Here is a 26189-nt window from a genome sequence, read left to right as displayed (position 1 = left end):
GCAGCCCACAAAACTTAGGTTCAGCAGTATTACGTATTACAAGTAACGTGTGTAATGGCTTTGAAGTCCGGAATAAGTCAATGTTTCACTTTGTTTGCTATGAGCGACCTTCCTCTACGCATACAGCATTACCAGCATGGAACAAAATAAGGCAGGCAGCAATAGAAGTCCAACATGAAGCAGCAGGGACAGCGTCTCAGCACAACAGCACACTTGTTGGCACTTGCAATGCGCACGCAGCAATGCGCGTGCACTGCAACTTATGTAGGGCACTTCCAGAAGAAAGTGGGCGGGAGCAGCACGCGAGGCATCTGTGTTATTCAGGTTGGACTCCACGATTTAACAGGCAACTCCTCCAGTACTTGTTAGTCTTGATCCTGGATCGGCAAGACTGCAGAAACGAGCACGGCCATAGCAATACTACCTTTTAAACAGTTTTCTCCCATTCATTCCAACCTAGCTGCCACTCACCCAGCAGGGTGGCTGTCCTTGCGGACAGTCAGCCAGCCAATCACAACAGTGCATTTGGGCCTCCTAGGAGACTAAGCACAGGGAGTTTCGGTCACCTCCCTCACTTCCTGCCCACCCCAGACACACAGGCGCCAGAGGCGGTCTATAGTCCTGAAGCCCGCCAAAGGCATAGACACAAAGGGACCAAACCTGGTTTGGTGCGCAGAGACAAACAAACCAAACACTAAAAAGACCTTTCCAAAAAGAAATGGTGAAAAAAGAAGACCGGGACCTGTTTAAACAAAGAGGCTTGGGCTTAAGGAGCCATATTGAAAAACAAGGCTCACACGATTTTTAGCTACCGGTGTTCGCGGTCTGGAAAAATCATGGTAGTTTGTTCTAAAACCACTGCTACCAGTCATTTCGATAGAAAAGGGTATCATTTGACTGCTACATGAATTTCTAGACACAGGGGCTACTAGGTAAACCCTCCAGCACGCTATAGGAAGATAGTGTGTGCTGGGTCTAAGAATTTAAAAAAACTAGTAAAGTCAAATTAACCTTACATTCTCTGGGAAACAGTAGTTTATCCCAGAGAAGATATTCAAACATTTGGAAAGTCTAAAAAGACATCCCTGTCTCACTGCACGGAGGGTGCTGTGTAACACATGAAAAGATGCCTATGGAGGTATCTTAAAACTCCATAATCAAAAGAACACGAGAGTAAAAACACACATCAAAATACATGAATGGGAAAAAAGGCTCACACTCTTTCCAGGTAAAGGAATCAAGTCCTCAAAATCCAGCAAAGTTGCTGGGGGTCCCTAAGGTGAAAGGAATTAGCACATTTTTGAGAAGTCTCCCTGTTAGGCAGAAACCTGTGCAGTTCCCTTTGGGAACACTGCAAAAGATTTAGGACTACAGTTGTTAGCAGTAAACCCACTTGGCAGCAGTCTGTACCACCCAGATTTACCTGGTAGCTGTGGCTGAGCAGTCAGACTTCCCTCAAGAAGAGTTAGGCAGTATGCAAAGTATACACAATAGGCACTCCGATACACCAATACAAGCAAATACTGAACAGAGCTTTGGTATCAAATTATATAATTATTTATTTAAAAAACAAACACACTGTTTGAAACACTCTAGCACTCTTATTGTAAAACACTCTAAACACAGTTACTATTATAATATATACAACCCTTATTTCTTATCAGATAAGTCTTAGTTAGCACCACTTATTTCCATACAGAGGTGAGCGCTTTACTATAGATGGCACTCCAATAAGTTCATGAAGAAGGGAGGAAAAAGACAGAATATGGGAAGGTACACCACGCTAAGCTTTAGGAACACTATTAGCAAGGCAGAAGAGCAAAAGTCACTGGTGAGCCAAAGTCCATAGGCTGAGCCCACTCTTAGAGAGAGCAGAGCACAAATGTGCCCAAGATCACACAGTTACACTAGGCTTAGAAAGTCTTGCAGGGAGTTCGAAAAGAGTTTAGAGGCTCAGAAAAGTTTAGCCAGGCTAACCCAGGTTCAAAAGCCGGGGGCTAAATCTACCCCGTACAGGACACTGTACTTTAAGTGGGAAGGATCCTCCAGCGGTGGCAGTTGTTCCTGGCAGCGGGTGCAAGTCTGGTCGTCCAGGGGAAGAGAACATCTCGACTTGGAGGAAAGATGAAGGTCGTTGCACTGCCAGGGAAGAAACCAGCCGCAGAATTTTCCGGTTAAAAGGTATTACCCTTTAATTCGCGGTCGTGGTAAAACGTGGTATCCTGGTTGCCGAGATGCTTGGCACAGGCAAGGCGGCCACGAGATACGTCGGGAAGGCGAAAAGACTGTGAAACTGGTTATCCCCACCAGGTAAAGGAAGAAGACTCTCCGGCGGGAGAACTTCTCTGTCGTTGGGAAAAGTGGTGAGACGGTCCAGCAGAGCTCCACCGGTGGTGTCGTCGTGGCAGGTCGGCTCAGCTTCTCCCCCGTTGGATTCTTAGGTCCTGTGGCGACTTCTGAAGTTCCAGTCCCCAAAGCCCTGTTTTTATGCAGAAAACCCCCATTCACTCAGCCTAGCTGTCACTCAAACATGCTAAGTGGTGAGCCGGCCGGCTCACCACTTGGGCCAATCAGGACGGAGTGCGGCTTGAGTTGCCGAGGCAACTCAGTCCAGGGTGCCTAAATCCCCCTCCATCCCCCCCTCCTAAGTACCCCAGACAGAGTGGCACCACTTTGGAGGGCTTCTGTGGAGAAGCCCGCCAAAAAGTGGAACAAAGGGCTCGACTTGGGTTGGAGTCACAGAAGAGAACACAAACGCCATTTTAGAACCGAGTTTTGGCAAAAAATAACAACCGGAGAATTAATATTAATTAAATAAACCGGCGGTATGTTCGAGGCTATCGTAATTAAATAAAGATAGTAGCCTTGAACAATGGGACAATCCCATAGAGAAATATTTGCGATTGAATATAAAAAGTAGTATCCACTGCCACCAGCCAAAACTATCAGGGGGGACAGACGTGCCCCCTCGACAAACAGACCCCGGGGCAATTGAATTGCCCCAGCCAGTACGTCCACAATATGATGGTTTGTACTGGTTCTGTTCAGAATTTAAGACTAGTAAAGTCAATGGTGACTTTACAGGCCCTGGGAGACAGTAGTCAGTCCCAGGGTATGGAGTCTATGTTTGGGGAGTCACTATGACACCCCTGTGTTACTGCACTGAGGGTGCAGTGTAACACACATCACAAAAACACATGAAGCCCTATGGAGTAAAAGACCCCATAGCCCATTAAACACTTCTAGAGTCAAAGAAACACCCAAATCATGCCCAAGAGTGAGGGTAAAAGAGTCTCACTCTTGGCAGGAGAAAAAAATAAACCCCAAAAATCCAGCAAAGCTGCTGGGGGACTCACTAGGTTAGGAAATTCAGCCTAAACAGAGAATACAATTTCCCTAACACTCCCTAACAGCGAGGTGCGCCGAGAAGGTGAGCACGTCGTCCAAAGTACATGCCAGTGGATTGATGTCTATGGAGTCTGCCCAGAGGCAGAATCTGGTCCTGAATGATTTCCAGATTAGCCTGCTGAGGAGCCGCAGCGTTACCTGCTCAGGAACCACGCTGTGAGGGCTAGTTTCTGTGGCGCAGGGTGGATGACCTTGGCCCCCTGCTGCGCCAGAAGATGTGCTGTGCCCTTCGGGAGATGAATCGGGGACTCCGAGAGGCTGAGCAGCTCCGAAAACCATGGCCTGGCCAGCCACCATGGAGCTATCAGAATGAGGTTGAGTTGGCGTGACTCCTTGATCTTGCAAATTACTCTGAATCAGCAGAGTGGGTGGAAAGGAGTAAGGCCTCATGCCGTTCCACTGAAGCCGAAATGTGTCATCCAGGGAGCCGGGACCCTGTCCCTGCCAGGAAGCGAGCTGAGGGCACTTGTTGTGCCAAGTGGCAAAGAGATCCACCTGGGGATGACCCAACTTGTTGAATCTCCTGAATAACGAGGTTGATTAGCTGCAACTCGCATTTGTCAGCTCCCAGCTTGCTGAGCCAGTCTGCCACCAGGTTGGATTCCCCTGGGAAATGGACTGCCTTGAGGTAGATTTAGTTTTCCAGGGACCACTCCCACATGCTGATTGCCAGTCTGCAGAGAGGCGGGGGATCTGGTGCCTCCCTGCTTGATGACATAGTACATGCTGGTCCAGCTGTCTGGATGAGGACAACCTTACACCTGAGAAGTGGTAGGAATGCCCGAGCGCTAGCCAGATGGCTTTCAACTCTAGCCAATTGATGTTCCTGTCGAGTCCAGGTGCCGTGGACCGAGAGATCGTCCAAGGTGGCTCACCAGCCCTCGAGCGAGGAATCCGTGGTAACGGTGGCCTGTGGGGTGGGAGGCCGGAAGGGCTTGCCCGTCCGTATGATGCAGTCCCTGGACTACCATGTTAGGTCTGGGTGGAAAGATGAAGGAACATTGATCATCCAAGATTGAGAGCCCTGCTCCTGGTTCCATGAGGCCACGAAGTGCAGCTGAATCCTCCTCATCCTCAGTCTCGTGTGCGGAAAGGCTAATAGGACCACCGCCAATAGACCCAGGAGATGTTGGTACCACCATGCCAAGGTCACCCCTCTGCTGACGAAGTGGTTTGTGGTCCACTTGATGGCCGAGATCTTGTCCTCCAAAGGAAATACTTTCTCGCAGAACGTGTCCCAGATGAGGCCCAAGAATGTCTGTCTGCATGGGCTGCAGCTTCTTGAGATTGAGCGAGAAGCCCAGATCGTGCAGTGTGTTCATAAGGGCATGGGAAGAGTGGAGAAATACTTCTGGAGATGTAGTCCTGACGGCCCAGTCGAGGTACGGGTAGATGTGGAGGCCCTGCGCTCTGAGGGCCCCACGGTATTCATGGGTCTGGTAAAGACCCTGGGGGCAGAGTTGAGGCCAAAAGGAAGGACCTTGTATTGAAAATGGTAGCCCATGATCACGAACTGTAGGAAAGAACAATGGGGCTGCCAAAACAGGACGTGTAGCTACGCGTTCTTCAGATCCAGGGAGCACATCCAGTCTCCCTTGCACAATGTCTCTGCTATAAAAGCTGGCGTAACCATCTTGAATTTTTTCAGGGGTAAGGAGAGGTTGAGGGTGGAAAGGTCCAGCACAACTCTCAGGCCCGCCTGGAGGTTCTTCTGAATGGCGAAAATCCTGGCGTAAAAGCCCAAGCCTCATTGGGAGGCTGGGATTTCCTCCACTGCCTGGCTCTCTACGAGCGACCGGATCTCTGCCAAAAGAGTTGCTGTCGCAACCTGTGGGAGTTTAGGGGGCTGCAGGGGGGGGGGGTTAGAGGGAGGATAGGCTGGAATAGGGAGGCAGTACCCTGTATATACTACAGAGAGGATCCAGGGGTCTGTGTAATTCTGGCACCAGAAATGTGTGTAGAGCTAGCCTGCCCCCCCCCACTGGAGACACGTGGACCCAAAGGGGAGTGTCATGCTTTCTTTCCCTCGGAGGCTGTTGTGGAGGAGGTGGACTGGAAAAAGCCCTTACTCTTCTCCCCCCCTTCCCCCTTGTGTTGCTTGCACCGGTTCTGAGACGACGAGCGGACCGGCTGCCTAGATCTCCGTTCTTGGAAGCCGTGGAACCCTCCTTATGTACGACCCCTGTCGGAGCGTTGCTGAGATAGGGTGTACGATTTGGGCGTGGTCTTTGTTAGGATGGATAAAGACTTGGCCGTTAATGAGCTGTTTTTCCTTTTGTCCAGCTCCTCGTCTGTGGAGGAGTGGAAGGCCCTCCCCCAACCCCATCCCCCCTGGAACAGAAGATCTAATATGCATTCCTGGACATCCGGGTTGATGCCCGGAGCAGGCTGTCCTCATGTCCGTGGCAATACAGATGGCACGGCCAGAGGTGTCGATATGGGCCACAGTGGATTCCATGAGGTCATAAGCCACCAGCTTGGCCTCGGCCAACCCCGCCTTAAAGCGTGACTGGCTCAGAGTAGGGAGATCCGCGAGGAAGTCTGCAATTTTCCGCCATAACCTTTGGTTGGCAGCAGCCAGCATGGCATCTGCGCTGGCCTGACGAAGATGCAATGACGCGTTGGAATAGAGCTTCTTCCCATACGCCTCCAAGATCATCTCCTCCTTGCCTAGCAGCGCTGCAGGAGGAGGAGGAGGACAACAGAGGCTTGGGAGTACAGTGATGCCGCAGCGATCACCAAGGAGTGTGGCCAAGGATGTGCCTCCATCTGCCTGCACTTGGCGTCCAGACGTTGAGACCGGTTGGGCCGAGTGGGGTTTGAGCCAAGCCTTCTTGGCCAAGGACACATCAGCCTGCAAAGGAATACCTGTTTTGACAGAGGAGCATTGCGTGAGGACTCCAGCCAGGACCCCCTCTGCCGGCTGCTCGGCCTTGGGTTGGGTGAGGCCCAGATACTCTGCAAGCCCAGCAAGGCGTTTGTGGAAGGCCCTGGCTGAGGATGGTGTATCCAGGTCCTTCTCATCTGTATCCTGTCAGTCAGGAGGATCCTGCAGAGGAAGGAGTAGAAGTTGGCGCCGAAGAGTGGGGTACAGAGACCGCGGCCAGAGGCTGAGGCGGCGGCAAAGGCTGGGACGGAACCGCCTTAAGCATCGGCTGGGGGGGGCAGAGGCAGCGGCTGAGCCGGGGTCTGGGGCACCGGCGGAGGCGCTTGTGGTGCTGCTAGCATTGCGGGGAGGACTTCCCTGATGGTGTCTTTGAGGATAACCCCATCCGAGGTGACTTCATGAGATAGAGGAACCTCTCGAAGAATCCCTCCTCACAGGCCGAAGATACGGCAGAGGGGGCTGACGGGGTGTCAGGCAGAATCCTGGGCAGTGCCCTTAGCGACCACTACACAAGATTAAGACTACAGGTGGTAGTACAATTTCACCTTTGGTACAAGCCTGTACCACAGAGTGGTAGCAGTAGTGGAGCAGCCGGACTTATCTCAAGAGCAAATGAGCAGTCGTAGTGATTACACAAAGGACTACAATTACTGTGACTCAAGCAAACACGGACTCAAGGTTTTTGGTTAAAAAGTAAAAGTACATTTATTTTTTAGACCATCTGTTCACAAAACACTTGACTTCTATTAAATTAAAACCACACTTAAAATGCTCTACACACAACCAATCCCCCTTGTGCAGAACAATCCAAGGTAAGTACCTTTAAATTTGACAGACCGGTGTTGTGAAACAAAGACGTTACCGGGGGTTGTTATACGATCACTTTTTGACAGCAATGACAGTTCGATCTTACGAAAGAGAAGCGTACTCGCGAGAAGAAATGTTACCGTAGTCAAACACACTTAGCACATGAATTAACACAAGAGTGTTGGGGTCAAAAATCATAGGCAATACTTTTGTCAAGGCAGATGGAATCAAGAGACACTTTCTAAAACGTAGATAAAAGTCAATAGGCCTGCGCCAGTGTCAATGGGACAGGGGTCCTGTTGTCAAGGATCACAAGGATAGAACAGTTCACAATTCGAGATTGTTGGGGAGAATTCTCATTCTATGGCTAATTTCCATCACCTAGTGAGTCCCCCAGCAGCTTTGCTGGATTTCTGGAGTTTATTTTTTCCACTTGGTAAGAGTGTGAGCCTTTTTTCCATTCTTAAATGTGTTTTGCCATGTGCATTTCTGTTGTTTGTGTGATCTACGGATCTGGAGTACACCACTCTATGAGCCCCACTTTTTGTGTTACACAGCACCTTCGGTGCAGTGACACAAGGTTGTCCTTGAGGCTTCCCACTGACTCCATTTTTCTGGGGCCGACTACTGTCCCTCAGAAACAGGTAAAGTTGCCATTTACTTTATGTAGTCATTTAAAACTGCAGACCCAGTACACCCCATCTTAAATGGGGTACTGGGAAGTATTAATTCCTATCCCTTTTTGTCTGTGCCTCTCTGAGCTTTGTTTTGCCATTTTAAGATTCAGACTTGGCTGGTGGTAGTGATATCTACCCTACCTTTTCTACCGCGATTATACTACATAAATGTGGTACTGTTCCAGGCTATTATATTAACCCCGAACATAAACCCGCTTGACCAAATACCCTCTTTTGGCTCCGGTTGGGTTTATTCGCCATTTCTTTTTGTTAAAGTCCTTCTTGTGTTTTACTTTGCACGGCAAACCAGGTTTGCCTTCTTTATTCACCGTCTTTTGGCGGGCTTCTGTCAAAGGTGACAAACTGTACATCCACTTGCAGAAGCCCATGGTTCTGTCCAGATAGAATTTCAGAGTGCACCCGACATCCAGATAGTGCGAGCCTCGTCCTTTGAGTCATCGAAAAATGTAGATAAAACCAATTCCTCATTTAGATGAAAAGCAGAGGTTACCTTAGGTAGGAACGGAGGGTGAGTCAGCAGGACCACCTTATCCCTGTGGAAAGTGGTATAGGGTTCTGAGGACATAAGAGCCTGGATCTCGCTGACTCTGCGAGCGGAGGTGAGGCCCACTAACAAAGCTGTTTTAATGGTGACCAGCCTGGATTTTCTAGGACGCCATTGGCTTGAAGGGTTTGTGCGCCAAGGCGCCCAAAACCACATTGAGGACCCATAAAGGGTGTGGCTTCTTAATGGGCGGGTAGAACCTGGACAGGCCCGCCAAATGTTTGACCATCATGTTGGAAGAGGAGAAGACCAACTCCTCCGAATTTCTGAAGGCCTCTATGGCTACCAGATAGGTGTGCCAAGAAGGAGAGCACATCATCCAGCGTGCACGTAATGGGGCCGGGGGGTGGGGTTGGTCTCAGAGTCCGCCCAATGACAGAACTTAGTCCATTTAGTCTTGCATTGGCTCCTGGTAGCCTTGCTAGCCTGTGATAGGCTCAGGTGCTCGAGGGTGACCTGCTCAGGATGCACGCTGCAAGGGCTAACTTCTGTGGGGCCGGGTGGATGGCCCTGTCCCCCCTGCTGGGACAGGAGTTGGGCTGACCCCATCAGAAGGTCAATGGGTGGTTTGTCCGTGAGGATGAGCAGTTGGGATAACCGCCAGCCACCATGGAGCTATCAGAAAAATGCTGAGGTGACAAGATTCCTTTATCTTGTGGATTACCCTCTGGACCAGGGGTGTGGGAGGAAAGGCATGACTTCCCACCCTATCTAATGTGTCAACCAAGGGAGCCGGGCTATGCCCCTGCCAGGACGCAAACTGATGGCACTTCCTGTTCTTCCAGGAGGCAAACAGAACACCCCCACCCCCAAGGATGCCCCGATCTGCTGAAGACATCCAGCAGCATCTGGTCGTTCAATTGCCATTTGTAATTGTCCGCTCCCAGTCCCCAGTCTGCTAAGCCTGTCTGCTTCCAAGTTGGCCTCCCCCAGGAGGTGGACGGCTGTGGGGAAGATGTTTTCCAGGGCCAATTCCCACATGCTGACCGCTAGGCTGCAAAGTGGAAGGGACCAGGTACCCCCCTGCTTGTCGACATAGTACATGGGGTCAGTCTGATTAAGGACGGTCTTGCACCCAATGAGCGGAAGGAAAGCTCTGAGAGCTAGCCAGATGTCCCTGAGCTCCAACCAGTTGATATGTGAATCCTGCTCCTGCAGGGTAACAACTCCATGGACGCTGTGGCTGTTCAGAGTGGACCCCCCCCCCCCCCTCCAGGCCTTCCAGGGAAGATTCTGGAGTGATGGTGACTTGCAGGGACGGCTGCCGGAAGAGCTTGCCCGTCTGCAGGTTGCAGTCCCTGGAACACCATGTGAGGACCAAGTGGAGAGAAGAAGGCATGCTGACCAGCTCCGCTTGGGAGCCCTTCAACTGATTCTAAGGGGCTGTGAAATGCAGCTGTAACCTCCTCATCCCGAGTCTTGTGTGTGGCTTGGCCAGAGGACCGCTGCCATGATACCCAATCAGTGTTGGTACTACCAGGCCGAGGTCACTGCTCTGGTAAGGAAGTGACTAGTGGCTCTCTTGATGGCTGTAATCTTGTCCTCTGAGGGAAATACCATCTCTCGGAGCTCGTATCCCAGATGAGGCTCAGGAAGGTAATGCTCTGCGTGGGCTGCAGCTAAGACATATTGAGGTTGATAGTAAAACCCAGGTCATGGAGTGGGTTTTTAGTGCGGAGAAAGTGTGGATAAGTCCCTCCGGAGATCTCGCCCTGACAAGTCATTCGTCCAGGTAGACGTGGTAGCCCTGAGGAGGGCTGCCACTGCATTCATGAGTTTGGTAAATACCCTGGGGGCGGAGAAGAGGCCAAAGGGTAGCACCTTGTATTGGAAATGGCAGCCCATGATCCTGAAGCGCAGGAAGGAGTGACGTGGCTGCCAAATCCGGACGTGTAGATAAGCGTCCTACAGATCCAGGAAGCACATCCAGTCTCCCTTGTCTAGTGTCTCCGCAATGAGTGCTGGCATAACCATCTTAAATTTCTGAAGAGGGAAGGAGAGGTTGAGGGTGGATAGGGCCAACAACTCTCAAGCCAGCCTGGTTCTTCTTTTGTATGGCGAAAATCCTGGAATAGAAGCTCAACCGTCTCTGCAAAGCTGGGACTTCTTCCACTGCCTGGTTCTCGACGAGCGACTGAATATCTGCTAACAGAGTTGCCGTCCCAATCTGTGGGAGGGGAGGAAGGAGGAGAGTGAGGGGCCGGTAGGTGGTACCCCGTGGATACTAGAGAGGATTCAGGGGTCTGAAAAGTTCTGGTACCAAAACAGCACGCGATGGGCAAGCCTGCCCCCCACCGGAGACAAGTGGACCCGAAGGGACGAGTCATGCTTTCTTTCCCTCTGAGGAGCCAGAGGAGGGGGACTGGAAAAAACCCTTGCCCTTCCCATCCCCCTTTGTTTGCGCTGGTGCCGACTCGGCGAGCGGTGAAGCTGCCTTGACCTCCGTTCCTGGAAGCCCTGGAACCCGCAGATCCACCGCCCCATGTCGGAGCGTTGATGCGACTGAGTGTATGCCTTGGGGATGGCCTTTGTTAGGATAAAGACTTCGCATTTTGCGAGCTGTTCTTTTTATCCAATTCCTAGTTGGTGGTAGAGTGAAAGACGTCACTACCCTCGAAAGGAAGGTCCAATAAGCGTGTCTTGACATCAGGGTTAAACTTAGTAGCCCGAAGCCAGGCCATCCTTCTCATGTCCGCGAGGATGCATATGGCCCGGCCAGAGGCATCGATGTGGGCCATGGGGAACTCCTTGATGTCCCGCGCTACCAGGTTGGCTTCTCCTAGACCCCGCCTTGAAGTGTGCTTGGCTCTGCACCGTTAGTTCTGGAAGGAGTCCACTATTTCCCGCCAAAGCCTCTCGTTAAAGGCTGCCAGCATGGCATCCGCGTCGGATTGACATAGGTGCAGGGAGGCATTGGAGTACAGCTTCTTCCTGTACGCCTCCAAGATATTCTCCTCCTTGCCTAGCAGCGCCGAGGACGACTGAGGCTTAGAGTAGAGGGATGCCACAGCATCACTGAAGAATGCAGTTGAGCGTGCACCAACAAAAAGAGTGGATCCCCTCCATCTGTCTATACTTGGCATCAAGGCGCCGATTGACAGGTTGGGTCGAGTGTGGCTTGAGCCACCCCACCTTTCTGGATCAAGTTACCCATTTTGGTAGGAGGTCGTAGGGTGAGGACTTCTGCCAAGACCACCACCTCAGGCTGCTCGACCTCAGGGTGAGAAAGGCCCATATATTCTGCCAAACCTGCAAGCCAGTTGTGGAAGGCTGTTAGGCAAAATTATATGCAGTACCCTTTGGGAACACTACACACAATTTAGACAAGTGACAGTTCAATTTCACCTTTGGTACAAGCCTGTACTACACAGTTTTAGTGGTAGCTGCAGCGGAGCAGTCAGACATCTCAAGAGGTAAAATAATCTATACTTATTTACTCAACAGTTGTAAAACATTTCACTATTATAAGCAAGTTAAGAAATCACAATCATAAATACACCACACCACTTCCCTTAAATTCCAGGCAAAATGCAGATAAAGCAGCTATAAAAGGCTTAGGGCCAAAGTCAATGGTTCAAAAGTCTTTTGCTCAAGATAATAGGTTCAATGTAGTTTGTGGTAAAGTTCGTGGCACAGATTCCGGACGAGGTTGGTTGGTACAAAAGTTAGTTCAAAGAGAAGAGCAGGTCAAGCCCTCGGATTGGAGAAAGATTTCAAACACTTTCACCGCGGCTGAGCGAAACACACAACCGGATTTGCACAGTACCTTAAAACAGAGGGAGCTGTAACTGAGGCAGGCGTTCCTGGTGGTTCCTGCAGGCTCACGGTTCCTGAAGCGACTGTCAGACTGACACGAAGTAGGAAGACTTGAGGATCCTGCGCCACCCAGGGAAGAAACCAGCAGCAGAGCAAAACAAATAAAATGTGCGCGCCTTAAAACCCAAGCAGGGTCTGACCTTCCTGGCTATCCGGCCCACTGTAGCTCTGTACAGAGAATTCGACCAGAGGAGGGGTCCTGGCTTGTAGTTTGGGCAAACTGGTTGGTCCAACCAGCTCAAGGGAAGAAGTTTCCTGGAGGATCTTCTGTCGTCGGATTTGGAGATTCGGACCTGCAGCAGGGCTTCACCGGGCAGTTCAGTCGTGGTAGGGGTCCTCTTCTTACAGTTCCTCGTTGGTTCTTTCGTTCCAGTGGCGACTCTGCTCTTCCAGTCCCAGAGACATGCTCTTTATGCAGTTTTCCCCCCATTCATACAGCCTGGCTATCAATCACACAGCCAATCAGACAAGAGTGCGACTTGGGTTACTAAGGCAACCCATGCAGGGGTCCAAAAATCCCTCCCTCACATCCTGCCCCTCTAGACTATCAGGTGCCTTAAGGAGGGCTTCTGTGCAGAAGCCTGTGAAAAGACAGTGAACAAAGGAATCATCCCCGGATTGTCGCGCAGAGAAAAACAAAGACTTTAACAAAAAGAAATGGCGAATAAACCCAGCAAATAAAATGTATTTGGTCAAGCGGGTTTATGTTCTAGGGTACTATAATGGCCTGGAATAATACCACGTTTATATGATATCATTGCGGTAGGAAAGTTAGAGTAGCTACCACTGCCACCAGCCAAGTCTTAAAGTTAAGGGAGTGAAACAAGGCTCCAAGAGGCAGACAAAAAGGGATACGAGTCAACCCTTTCCAGTACTCCATGTAAGATGGGGTGTACTGGGTCTGCAGTTTAAAGTGACTATATAAAGTTAATAGAAACTTTACCCGTTTCTGGGGGGACAGTAGTCAGCCCCAGAAAAATTGAGTCATTGGGCAGTCTCAGACAACCCTGTGTCACTGCACTGAAGGTGCCATGTAACACAAAAATGGTGCTCTGGAGTAGGTGAGGCTCCAGTGCCCAAGATCACAAAAAATGAAAACACTCACAGCAAAACACATGTAAGAGTGGGAAAAAGGCATACACTCTTACCAGGTGAAAACAATAAACCCTAGAAATCCACTAAAGCTGCTGAGGGACTCATTAGGTAAGGGGAATCGGCCATGTATTGAGCATTCTCCTTAACAAAGGCCTTTGCTGACATCAGCGTCTCAGGGTCCTCCTCCTCGTCTGTGTCCACCAGAGTGGATGGCTAGTTCGGCTTTGGATGAGAGACCAAGTTGAATGCCACGACGGCCATTTTGTCAAGCTGCGTGCCAAAGTCATGGTGCTCGGCTCCCTGGGACCAGCCTCCTCCAAGACTCTTAGTGGTGGAGCATGAGACCAACCCTGCATCTCAGGCCGGGGCCTGGAAGGCGTATTGCCTTCGGCAGTGTCGACGGTAGTGCTGCGTGCAGGCGCCCCCTCAGACATTAGGCCGGTACTAGGGCGTTGCCCCTTGGGTGTAAACCCAGTAAGAGTACCCTGCATTCCCTCAGCACTGCTTCCGAAAGGACCTGGTGACCCCTCGGCTGTGTGCTGGTGCGAGAACTTGAGAGGTTCCTCCCACTCTGGCGTTTCCTTGGGAAAGATTCGCCCCTACGTGGTGTGATGGAAAATAGCAGCCCTCCCTTGGGCCTCGATCCCTGTCTGACAAAGTCCTTCAGGTCCACTGGAGGTGACCCTTTGAAGAGCTCCCTCCACCTAGCTATCCTGTTCTTCAGTGCACATGGAGTCAGTGCGTCGCACGCAGTACAACCTTCCCAGCCATGGTCTGGGCCAAGGCAGCGGAGGCAAAGAGCATGGGGGTCAGAAATAGGAAAGAGTCCCTCGCAGGCGGACACCTGCTGAAGCGCACTGAAGTCGGCATGTGCCAGGGAGGAGCATGACGCTGGAGGAACAAGTACCAGAATGACAAAAAGACAAAGATGGAATTATACGGGGAAGAGCGTGTTGTATTACATGGCCGAAGCCAAACCCAGGAGCGCTGGTGAAATCAGCCCCTTCCTGTCGACGCGGAAAGGGGGACTAAGGTGTGCTGCTGGAGGGCGGAGTGCGGGCAGCATATGCTCCCACCGCTGCAAGCCTCCAAATTTAAAGGGGAAGAAGGTTTTTCTGGTGAAAAAGTTTGTCTCCCGTCCCTAGCGAGGGACGCCCATGCAGTATGGAGGAAAGGGGACGGGACGTAAGAGTACAACAAGAAGTGCGGCCAGCAAGTGGCAAGTGCAAATGCAGACAGCATGTGTCCAAAAGTGCAGGTAGGGGGACTGTAGGGTTACAGCTACAGACCCAAGTGCAAGGGTTGCCGGGAGGCAGTGCGGGTGTGCAACTGAGTGGGCAGGGACCTGGGCTCGAATCATCGGGTAGCCAGGTGTCCAGTGCAGTATCAGACCTGAAATCAGCAGGGCAGAGGGAGAGAGAAGGCAGAAGCAAAGAGGAAGGTCTGGAGGTGCTTCCAGAACCGGAGAGGAGATGGTTCTCCTCAAGTTTCAGAGAGGCAGAGAGGCTGTTCCAGAGGGAGGCCCCAGCCGTAGAAAGATCTACCACCAACTCATTGCTTGGAGAAGTGACTGACCCTGAGGGAGTTGGTAGTGGAGGAGCGAAGAGCTCGAGTAGGAAAAGCGTTTGAGGTATTGAAGAGCCAGTGCCCCAGAAGGCCTTGGGGACAATGCAGAGGGTCCTGAACTTAACCCTTGCAGCTACTGGTAGCCAATGCAGAGATTTTAGTGCTGGAGATATGCGATCCCTGGGCGTGAGGCCATGGACAAGTCTTGCAGTCCTGTTCTGGATGAGTTGCAGAGGGCGGACAGTAGAAGTAGGCAGATTTAGAAAGAGGCTGTTGCAGTAGTCCAGCCTAGAGAGAACCAGAGCTCTAGAGACAGTGAGCTTCTGGAGGAGGGAGAGAAAAGGAAGAATACATCTGAGGAGGTGGCGTTGGTAGTTTGACTTCTTAGAGACATCAGAGATGTGAGGAGAAAAGAAGAATGTGGAGTCGAAGATGACCCGAGGTTCTTAGCCTCAAAGATGGGAGCAGGTATAAGGCCAAGGGAGGCCGGCCAGAGAGCAACAGGAAAGGAGGGTGCAGGTGTGCCAATGAGGAGAAACTCCATCTTACTGGTATTAAGGCAGAGATTGTTGGCAGCACACCACTCCTGGATAGCAGACAGACTTTCGGAGATGAGAAGGAGAAGAGGTGTCGGAGGAGAGCCTGGAAATGAGCTGAGTGTCATCCGCAGAGTCACTGAAAGTTGGAGCAGAGAGCGGCAATGCGGTGGGTGAGAGGTGCCAGGTATTGGTTGAACAGCCATGGAGAGAGGTTAGACCCCTGGGGACCATCACAGGTAGAGAGTGAGAGAGGTGAAAGGAAGTACCCAAGTTGGACCAGGGAGGGTCGATCAGAGTAATAAGGTCAGCCAGGCCAGGGCCTGATCTGCAATACCCAGGTTATCACGGAGACCATTGAGCAGGATGTCATGGTTGACCGTGTCAAAGGCAGACGAGAGATCGAATAAGGAGGACAACGGAGGGGAGATTAGCATCAAGGTTAGAGAGCAGGTCTTTACGGATGTTCAGGAGAGCAGTTTGTGCTTGTGGCTGCTCTGAAGCCATGGAAAAAACCAACAGATTCAGTGTGAAGATTAAGCTGGGAGATGGCCAGCTTTTCCAGGAGTTTGCCCAGGAAAGCAGTGAGGGAGATCAGTCGATAGTTAGCCGGGCAGGAGTGGTCGGCTGAGGGTTTGAGAAGAGGGTGCGCAAGAGAGTGCTTGAGGTGGGAAGGGAAGACTCCAGTGGCGAAGGAGCGGTTGCAGAAGTCAGCCATGGTAGGAGCAAGGGTGTCAAAGTGGTCCTCAATGGTTTCGTAAGAACAGGGAAGAACTAGTTTTGATGAGAATTTCATAGATCGGACTTGTCTAGAAACCTCGTCAGGTGAGAACAGAGGAAAGGAAGAGAAAGAGGGTAGATAGGTGGCCACAGGGGGGCCGGAGGTAGAAGAGAGTAGAAGGAGGAGGCGAGGACAAGAGGGTGGACAGGATGTCCTGGGTATTAGAGATGAAATGAGGAGCCAGGGCCGTGCAGAGGGCCCGAGAGGTGACAGGAGATGTAGAGACTGCAGCAGGATTGGCCAGCTCCTTGCAGATTTTAAAGAGTTCGGCCGAGTTGTTCGATGCCGCAGACACGCAGGCTTGGATGTGGGCTCTCTTCCTAGTGCGGACAGAGAACCGGTATTGCCTTTGAAGCAGGTGGCAGGCCAGTTTGTCAGAGGCGTCGCAAGAAGCTAGCCATTTCCTCTCAGCCACCTTGCACTTGCGTTTAAGGGCGACTAGGACAGTTGTACCAGGAGTTGCACTCGGTTTTGGGCTTAAAGCGGATCCTCATGAAAGGGGCAAGAGCAGCAAGAGTATCAGAGATAGAAAAGTGGAGCATGGATAGGGCTGTATCAGAATTTCAGTCAAACAGAAAAGGAGGCAGTGCGGCGAAAGCCTCAACTGACACACGCTTCATGGGTCGGATGACCGAGAAGGTAGGTGGCAGTGCTTGAGTTGGCTTGGCCTGAGGGGTGCAGATGGGAGGAAAGGAGAAAGTGATCACTCCAGGAGAGTCAAGTGGTGAGGGGGAGGGGTTAGGGAGAATTCTCATTCTGTGACTAATTTCCCTTACCTAGTGAGTCCATCAGCAGCTTTGCTGGATTTCTGGAGTTTATTTTTTCTACTTGGTAAGAGGGTGAGCTTTCCCTCCACTCTTACCTGTGTTTTGCCATGTGTATTATAGCTGTTTTTGTAATTGTGGACTCTGGAGCACACCACTTCCAGTAGCCCCACTCTTGTGTGTTACACAGCACCTTCAGTGCAGTGACACAGGGTTGTCTTTTAGACTTCCCACCAACTCCATTTCTGGGGCTGACTACTGTCCCCCAGAAAAGGGTAAAGTGGCCATTAACTTTAAATAGTTACTGAACCACAGATCCAGTACACCCCATCTTACATGGAGAATTGGAAAGGGTCAATCCTTAGCCCTTTTTATCTGTACCTCTTAGAGCGTTGTTTTGCTCTAACATTTAAACTTGGCTGGTGACAGTGGTATCTACCCTAACTTTTCTACCGCGATTATACTATATAAACATGGCATTGTTTTAGGCTATTATATTCGCCCTGAACATAAATCCGCTTGACCAAATACTTTTTAGTTTGGCTGCGGTCAGTTTTATTCGCCATTTCTTTTTGTTAAAGTCCTTATTGTGTTTTACTTTGCGCGGCAAACCAGGTTTGCCTTCTTTGTTCACCGTCTTTTGGCGGGCTTCTGTCAAGAAGCCCTCCTCTAGCCGCCTGGGTGTCTAGGTGGGCTGAATGTGAGGGAGGAGTGTAGTCACCCCCTGCACAGGGTATCCTAGGAAACCCAAGTTGCACTGTGCCATGATTGGCCGAGGTGGTTGTCCGGGGCCGGACAACCCCCCTGCTGCGTGATTGACAGCCGGGCTGTGTGAATGGGGGATTTTCGCATAAAGGCAGGACTCTTGGGCTGGAAGTCAGTCACCACTGGAACTACAAGGAACCAAAGAAGCGGAGAAGAAAACGGCTGCTGCAACTACCCTGTCCCGGTGAAGCCCTGCTGCAGTCCTGTGCCATCTACCCTTCGACGACCAGAGAAGATACAGTCTGGAGTTTTCTTCCCTTGAGCCTGGTTGGGTCAACCAGCTCATCTTCCACAGCCAGAGGATCCTCTGTGGTCGAAATCGCTGCACACTGCTGTAGTGGTCCAGATAGCCATCGGAAGAGCCTCTCCTGTTTTAAAGGAGCGCACCTTTTATTCACTGTCGCTGCTGCTGGCTTCATCCCCGAGTAATGCAGGCCCCTCCAGACGTCGTCCTTACCGAACCTCCAGGAACCGCAGGAAACTACCAGGAACAACTGCCGTGGCATCAGCTTCTTCATTGAATAAGGTAATGTGTCCAGCTTCGAGGAACTAGGGCAAATCCCTTTTCCCCTCATCCAAGGCTTGCCCTCGTCTTCCCTCCTTATAACTTTTGCTTCCTCTGTTGACAATATCCAAGTACTCCTGTCAACGTTGAACACTTGACACTGGCTCCGGCCTACTGACTTTTGTTTTCCTGTCAGTGTTCTCCGATTATGTCTGCCTTGACAAAAGTATTGGCTATGATTTTTGCCCCCAACTCTTTGGTTAACTCAGGTGCCAAGTCTGTTTTTTCCCCGGTAACATTTCTTTCCGCGGATACGCGCATCTTTCGTAAGACCGAACTGTCATTACTGTCAAAAAGTGATCGCATATGCATTCCCGGTAACGTCTTGTTTCACAACACCGGTCCGTTAAAACATAGGTTACTTACCTTGGGTTGTTGCGTGCCAAGAGAATTGGATGTGTGTAGTGTATTTTCATGTGGCTTTAATTTAATAAAAGTGAAGTGTTTTACCAACGGATGGTTTAGAAATAAAAAAGTGTTTGATTGAGTCACAGTAATTGTGGTCCTTTGTGTAATCTCTATTACTGCTAATTTGCTCTTGAGATCAGTCTGGCTGCTCCACTACTGCTACCACTTTAAATTAGTAGTACAGGCTTGTACCAAAGGTGAACTTGTATTACCACTTGTGGTCTTAATTGTGTGTAGTGGTCCCCAACGGCTCTGCACAGGATTCTGCCTAACAGGAGGTCTGAGGAGATCAGAACATCCAGAGTGTGCCCAGCTGAGTGAGTCAGACCAGAGGTGAGAATAGAGAGTTGCAAAAGAGTTCAGAGGAGGGACAGGAAGCATTCAGTTGGATGTTAAAGTCTCCAAGGAGGAGGAGTTGAGTGGTCGAGGCCAGGAGGGAGGAGGAGAGGTCCGCCCACTGAGAGGAAGGAGGTTATCTGACCAGGTGGCCGACTAGAGAAGTTTCTTCAACTGCAACAAAGCATGCCCGCCGTCTGTGTGCGGTAGTCGTCACTGGAACTTGCCTTCCCCCATCCTGTGAAGTGTCCTGAAGATGACTGCATCAGCAAATCTTGCATTTCTTCATCACTAAGGGTTGCATCTGGACCCCGACCAGAAGAATGCTTCCACCCGCAGCTCCTGGACATCTTTCAGTGGTACCAGCAGCGGGAAATCCAAACTCCAATGACCGCCCCCGCCCTAGTCACAATCGTCCAGTCGACCCATCTAAGAAAATCAGAGTCTGGGGAGTAAGTGAACACACAGCATTTGTCTCATCATGTCCTTCATAGGATAACATTGGGAACAAGTCCGCTTGTATCCTTATCTGCCTTTTGGTCAACAAAACTCTGTAGTTTTTTTCTGATGGATAATACAATTTACTTACCTAGTAACCTTGTTGAATATCTTCTCTAAAATATCATCAACACAAGTCAAATTAGAACTTGCCTACAGAGACTACATTCTGGCGAGAAGCAATGTGGCTCCTGTGACTTTTTGGGCACAAGGCCCCATTCTTCTTAAGGAATGGACTGCTCAAGTTCACTTGTGACTTGGTTCCATCATTACTGCATTAATTTACTTACCTCCTGTGGTGAATAAGCCATTTGAATGTTTATGAACTTACTAGCTGTCCCCAGCCACCCATGGCTGTGGCTCAGTCTGGTTAAATGGAAAAGAAAGAAAAGAGAAAGCGCACGTTTCTAATAGGTTTCATTTCACAATGCTTGTAGGTATACAATATTTTTTGTAGTTCCATCGGCAAGCAATGTTTTTAATGGCTCTGGCAGTTCTCCAAGTTGAGGCAGTTTAATTTTCCCGGCGGTGCAACACATTCCTTTCGTTTCTCCATTAAATTTCAGAGCCTTGCAATAAGGACAGACTTCAGTCACAGTGCTGATGAGAACATGCCGGCTCAAACTATAATTATCAACTGGGTTGTACTGGAATGCAAGGCGATTGTAATTGTGAGATTGCTGAGCACGGAGTCGTGTTTGACAATGATCTGCTGTTTCTAGTTGACGTCTTTTAGCCACTCAGCCTGCAGAATGCGATCGTCATGCTCGCAACCATGCATCCTGAAGTCTGGCCGCACGTCGCTCTGCTGCTTCCTCAGCACGTATTTGAGCCATTCCAAATCGGAAACATTGAAATGGAATCAAAATATTTAGTATAGCGTGTGTTGCTTTTACGTCCAAGAGATGGTGCTGATTTTCGGGGAAAAAGCATGTTTTTACCCATCACAGGTGGGACATCTATATATGCTAGGTATATAAAAACACACATTTGAATGCAACGCTGTGTGAAAATTTCAAAGCAATTGTTGCAGAAATTTCGGAGATTTAAGATTTTGAACAAACGAACATTTACATGTTCATTTATATAGATGGTGAATGTATATATGTTTAGTATTATGTGATAATTGACTGTAGAAAACCTAGACTACATATTTTATTTTCACATAATGTTCTAAATTGAATTATTGTTTATTATATTGTGTGGACTCATTAAGGGCCCCTAACCCCACTCTCTCTCCCAAGAATAACCTCGACTGCTCTCCATTGCCATCTCGATTGGGTTTTGGCTAACCTCTCAAAGTACCCTGTTCACTATATCAAGGGTGGCCACCTGAGATCTGTCCGCCAGATCACATTGAAATCCATTTTAACCCTCTGCACACATCCAACCAATAGGACAGAAAAAGTGGCACTGGGAGGCAACAGTTGAGAGGCATGTGTGGGCCTGACGGGTAGAGGGAAGGGGCTTGTACGGGCCCAATTTATAGTTCTTAAAGTAACAGCATCCTTTTGAAGAACTTTGCAGTGCAGGCATACCAAACTGTTTAAGGAGGGCAAGCAGGTTGTCAAAGGACATGGGCAAAATTGAGAGCGCAAGTTTATCTGACGAACATTAAATAAGTGCAGCGCCGATTTACCTGGGAGGGAGTCAAAGCTGCTGCTGCTGCTCCCACTGCCACCAATCCCATTTCCATTACTAAGGACCATGGGACTAGGGGAGACCGCATGCTCCTCATTCTCTGTCCCTTCTGGGCCGTCTTTCGCAGCATCGGCCTTGGGACGCTTTTCTGGAACACGGAACTTCTCATCCAATCGTTTCAACTTTTCTGCACATGCGGCACGCCGCTCCTCCTGCATGCGCCGCTCCTCTTCCTCACGTCGTCGCCGTGCACGCTCCACCGCAGCAGAGATCTCAGAAGAGGACTGCTTTCGCCGCTGGCGCCAAGCTTCATCTTCATCCTCTCCTAATGGTGGCTTAGGAGTAGGCGGTTTCTCCTGAACAGCAGCAGTCTTTGGCAAAAGCGAAAATAAAAATTAAAGAAACATTAATAGGTCATTCAGTCATGCATGTGTTTAGGCAAACTGTTTATACAAATGAAATCCCTGTACTAGCCTATAGTGATACCTCCGGCAATAAACATACCAGTAAGCGATTAACCTTCTGTAAGCACATGGGAGTTTACAACCTTCAACAACCACTTCCTCACTTCGTTGGCACATCTTATCTTTTGCAAACAGTCCAAAACTAGCACATTTGTAGAGTCCAACAGACTGAACAATGGAATCCCATTACTACCAACTAGGTTCCCCACAACCATGGACTATTAAAAGAATGCTCACCAGAAATAGCTTTTCCTTATTCTTAGATTCAGGACCTTTAATCATCAACGGGATGTCACCTTAGCGCAGTAGGAAGGTTAGGCCATACTACAAACAGTGGATGAGTGTTAATTCAGAGTTCAATTTTTGGGGTTCTCTTGTCCCATTTTAAGGGACTCCTAAAGCTTTCACTTGTTGGGGTTTTCTGGACCTCTGTCTACTTTTGGGGCCCAAGGAAAGTTTACTCAAGTCCACCTGCCATTGGCACCGCTTTTGAGTGCCATCTTGTGGTAGCACATGTGGCACCTGCAAGAGTAATTTTAATCTCACTACAAATGTGTTGTGGAACTCGCTTGTGGCAGCTCTAACTTGGTTTTGGCTTCACCAGCGATGGCGGTGGGGGCTGGAGGGGCAGCTAGTTTAACCATGTTAGCAGCAGAATGCATCAGTATAACAGCCATTGGGGTAATGATCCTACTTCTGGACATTTTGTTTCGTCTGTGGGGAAAACAAGCAGACTAATACAGCTGTTGTGCAGACAATGACTCACCCTGAGCCTAGCCCAGCACCCTCTATCGATTAAAGCAGATGAGAAGATGGATTTTCAAAATCAGCATTGTTGGGAGGATTATGGGAGGCCAACCTATTATGGTGAACAGAGAACCTACAGGGTGAGCCAAAATTGAATCAAGGTAAGGTAGCTAAGCAGGCAAGCCTTACACTGAGTAAAAGTAAGTGATTTAGGGCTGCAGAGGTCCACACAGATCAACACCAGTAATTTCAGTACTAAGTATATGCAATACAAATATTTATTGGGCCTTTAAACACCAAAGCATAGAAGAATCATAGGTATGTATTATAACAAATCCATAAAAAAATACATTCACCATTAGGAGAACTATAACTACATATGAAACATCTTTCCCTCCATAGATTCCTAAAGGACCACTCACATCTTTTTGCTCATTATTGAAACCTGTCCTGCTTTGAATGTTCTTACAGGGAAACTGACTAGTCCCCAAGACTGTTAGTACTGAGACTTTTTTGGAATTGTATTTTTACAAATCACACACATCACCTTATAGTGAAGTGCAGTTTGGATACTTCATATCCCAATAATGGTTTACCCAATGGCTTTTTGGTTACATTCATGTGCCCAAGACAAGCTGGTGGCAGCTGAAGAGGCCCTTAGAACGAGCTATGTAAAATTGAAAAAAGTGCTATCCAGGAAAATAAAGCAATGGGACTGGACGTGTAATTATAATCACCTGGAAACTCTGCACGGGTATGTTCAAGTGTCTAGGGTATCCCATAGCTTTATGCGACCACAGTCATACTTTATCTGGCCAGATCCAGGAGTTAGGCGACTTCGACTCCTGATAAGGAGTCATCGGCTCCCCATACGTTCAACTATGGGGTGTTAAACATAAGCAGAAGGATTGATTCTGTAGGATATGTAATAATCCTAGTAATGTAGAAACAGCGAGACATTAAAATGCCCTAGATTAGGTCCTTTATATATGGTAAGGTTAGACCACCTGGTACATAGCTATGAATCCATCCTAAGTGAAGATTTTTGGATCCACTGTCTTAATACAAAATAGATAAACGCATATTACGTTATACCAAATCTGGCTGAGCATTAAGCATCACTTTGAGTAGAAGTATGCTGCTGGAATTATATGAAAATTGGATGAAACTCAGCTCTGGCAAATGGGGTGAACACTTGTATGTTGGGATTTTCTACTCAACTGGTTTCTTTTCGATTATGCAGTACTGTTCTTTATTCATTGAAGATGAATTGAAGTATACTGTGTATGTGAAATTTTATGTGCATTTTATGAAATTTTTATGTGTAATGTGAATTTATATACAAATAGTTCTATGAACGGTAGCGTATAATAAATAGAGACCCTGGGCTTGTCAGCTTTCGGTGTGGGCTGCACACCCTAAATCCAATCAATGCATGTTGTCAGTTTCTATCATGTAGATACATGATTGTATTCAAGGTAATTTCAAGTCCAATAAACCAGTTTTTTTTTTCCACTGGTGACAATGGTCTTCAGGAGAGACGCGTTTCATTTCCAATTATAGGCAGATGCATTATTGGGCAATGCAATTTGGACTACATAAGTCCTTCATCGGGGCATTTATTATCTTAGTCAAAGTTATCATTTTCCACGGCATATAATAAGCACACAAAAAAATCCGAAATTATTGCTAAATACGATGCTATAGGAATTATCAGTGCATTGTCACAATTAGAACATGGTACCATGTGTAGCAGGCCACAAGACAGACCAACACACAACATCTAGAAAAAGAGGAACGAAATAATGCATATGGTGTAACGTGGATCATAAAATTCTTAGCATTACTCATAGTGTGGTTGCGTTAGTTAACGAAGAAGTTACTTACCTGCAATTGTTTTTCTGCAGCATGGGTCTTAAATGGATTCACATGCTCATGAATAGTTCCCAGTCAGGCTAGGACTCCTCGGTAAAAGAAAAAAACAGTTTAGTTTCTAAACTGTCTTTCTCCTATAAACCAATCACTGAGCTCTGGGTCATATTGCCCCCAGCCAATGACTGCCCGAAACCTAAGCGCCCCCCCCTCCTCTGGCAGCCATCGTCAGATTTGGTAGAACGTAAAGTGGCAATAGGACCAAGAGAAGAGCTGCAAAGGGGCACGCAGGAAGGTTTGCATGAGCATCCATGCCAGACCCATGCTGGAGAAAAACAGTTACATGTAAGTAACTTGTTCCTTCTCGAGCATGGGGTCTGGCATGGATGCTCATTAATAAAGAATAAACAGCAGTACATACATGCACAACCACAGGAGATGGCAAGGCTCAACAGAAGCAATCTCTTACCTCCTCACCAGACCCACTTTCAAGCGAACAGTTGCGCAGCCGGCACTGCTTGGCCGACTCTGGACCCCTCCCTGGAATCCCTGTCGACGCAGTAGAATTTCGTGAAGGTGTTGGTCGACCTCCACGTAGCAGCCCTGCAAATGTCCAGCAGGGGCACAAAAAACAGGAACTCTGTTGTAGAAGCGATCGCTCTGGTAGAATGAGCTCGGACAGCCAGGCAGCGGTCAGCTTGCCAACCGGTGACAAATTATACTGCATGGGCGTCCCTTCCTAGGGACAGGAGACAACCCTTTTCACCAGAAAAAGCACCTTCTCCTTTATATTTAGAAGCACGCATTACGGGGGAGGATGGTGGGACGTATGGAGGAAAGGGGACTAAGTACGTTAGTCACTTCAGTGAGTAACATCTAATTACTATTACATCCCGTCCCCTTTCCACCATACTGCATGGACTATTACAACGAAGTGTAGCCCCAGGGTGGAGATGAGACCCTCCTTAAGCAAACAGGTTTCTAAGAACCCCCTGTCTGAAGGCCGCATCTGATCTAGAGCCAGCATCCAAACAGTAATGCTTGCAGAAAGCTGAAAGGGTGACCCTCCTAAGCTTCCTTGATGGCCGAGACCAACAGGCTATGCAGGCCTTCGAGGCCTGGTACCCTGGTCTTGAGCCGCCAAATGTGAAAAAAGAGCATCTGACTTGCGGAAGACCATGGTCCTGTCCAAGTAGAATTTCAGGGCACGCCTGACATCAAGGCAGTGCAGAACTCTGTGCCTAGTCTTTGGGCTCAGCGAAAAACATGGGCAGAACAATTTCTTCGTTCAGATGCAATGCAGAAGGCACCTTAGGTAGGAATGCTGGGTGTGCCCGCAGAACGGTTCTATATGAATTGTTTGAATTTCAATTGTTCGAATAACAATTGACCTTCTGCACAATTGACCGAATTTAAACTGTCAATTAGGATATATATATGCGGGGGGAAACCCCCCCGCAGCCCCCACCCAATCCAACCCCCACCCAAACCCCCCTCCCAATCCCCTTATATTATTATTACACCAACCCAACCCATAATATATATTAAAATGACCATACGGTCAATTGTGCAGAAGGTCAATTAGGACCCCTATTATTCGAACAATTGTGTCATTCGAAAAATTGTAAACAAACAATTCGGGTAATACCCGCAGAACTACCTTATCCCTGTGAAAGGTAGTATATGGCTCTAAGGCTACTAGCGCCTGGATTTCGCCGATTCTGCGAGCCGAGCTGAAGCGGATTAGCAAGGGTGTTTTAATAGTGACCATTGGCTCAAATGGTTTGTGCACCAGGGCACCCAAAACTATGTTGAGGTCCCAAACGGGGTGTGGCCTCTTGAGGGGCGGTTAGAGCCTGGCGAGTCCAGTCAAATGTTTGACAATCGGGTTGGAAGAGGAAAATATTTGTTACTCAGAGTTTCTGTAAGCCCCAATGGCTGCCAGGTAAGTGCGGCATGTGTCCACCTGCATGCCAGAATGGGCAAGGTGC

General features: G+C 49.0%; 1 protein-coding gene across 8 annotated transcripts in view; it reads right to left on the bottom strand.

The window, feature by feature from the left end:
- Positions 1 to 26189, bottom strand: part of PRRC2A (proline rich coiled-coil 2A) — a 2343739-nt gene that overhangs the window by 1288081 nt on the left and 1029469 nt on the right. For all 8 annotated transcript variants that reach the window (XM_069635075.1, XM_069635076.1, XM_069635077.1 and 5 more), the window contains exon 12: positions 21114 to 21486. In XM_069635075.1, the coding sequence (XP_069491176.1) occupies positions 21114 to 21486 (373 nt within the window). The remainder of the gene's footprint in view (positions 1 to 21113; positions 21487 to 26189) is intronic.

The sequence above is a fragment of the Ambystoma mexicanum genome, chromosome 13, assembly GCF_040938575.1.
Source record: "Ambystoma mexicanum isolate Mex_15411 chromosome 13, UKY_AmexF1_1, whole genome shotgun sequence".
Lineage (NCBI taxonomy): Eukaryota > Metazoa > Chordata > Amphibia > Caudata > Ambystomatidae > Ambystoma > Ambystoma mexicanum.
The sequence above is the reverse complement of the archived record's forward strand: the minus strand, read 5'-3'. Positions and strand labels throughout refer to the sequence as shown.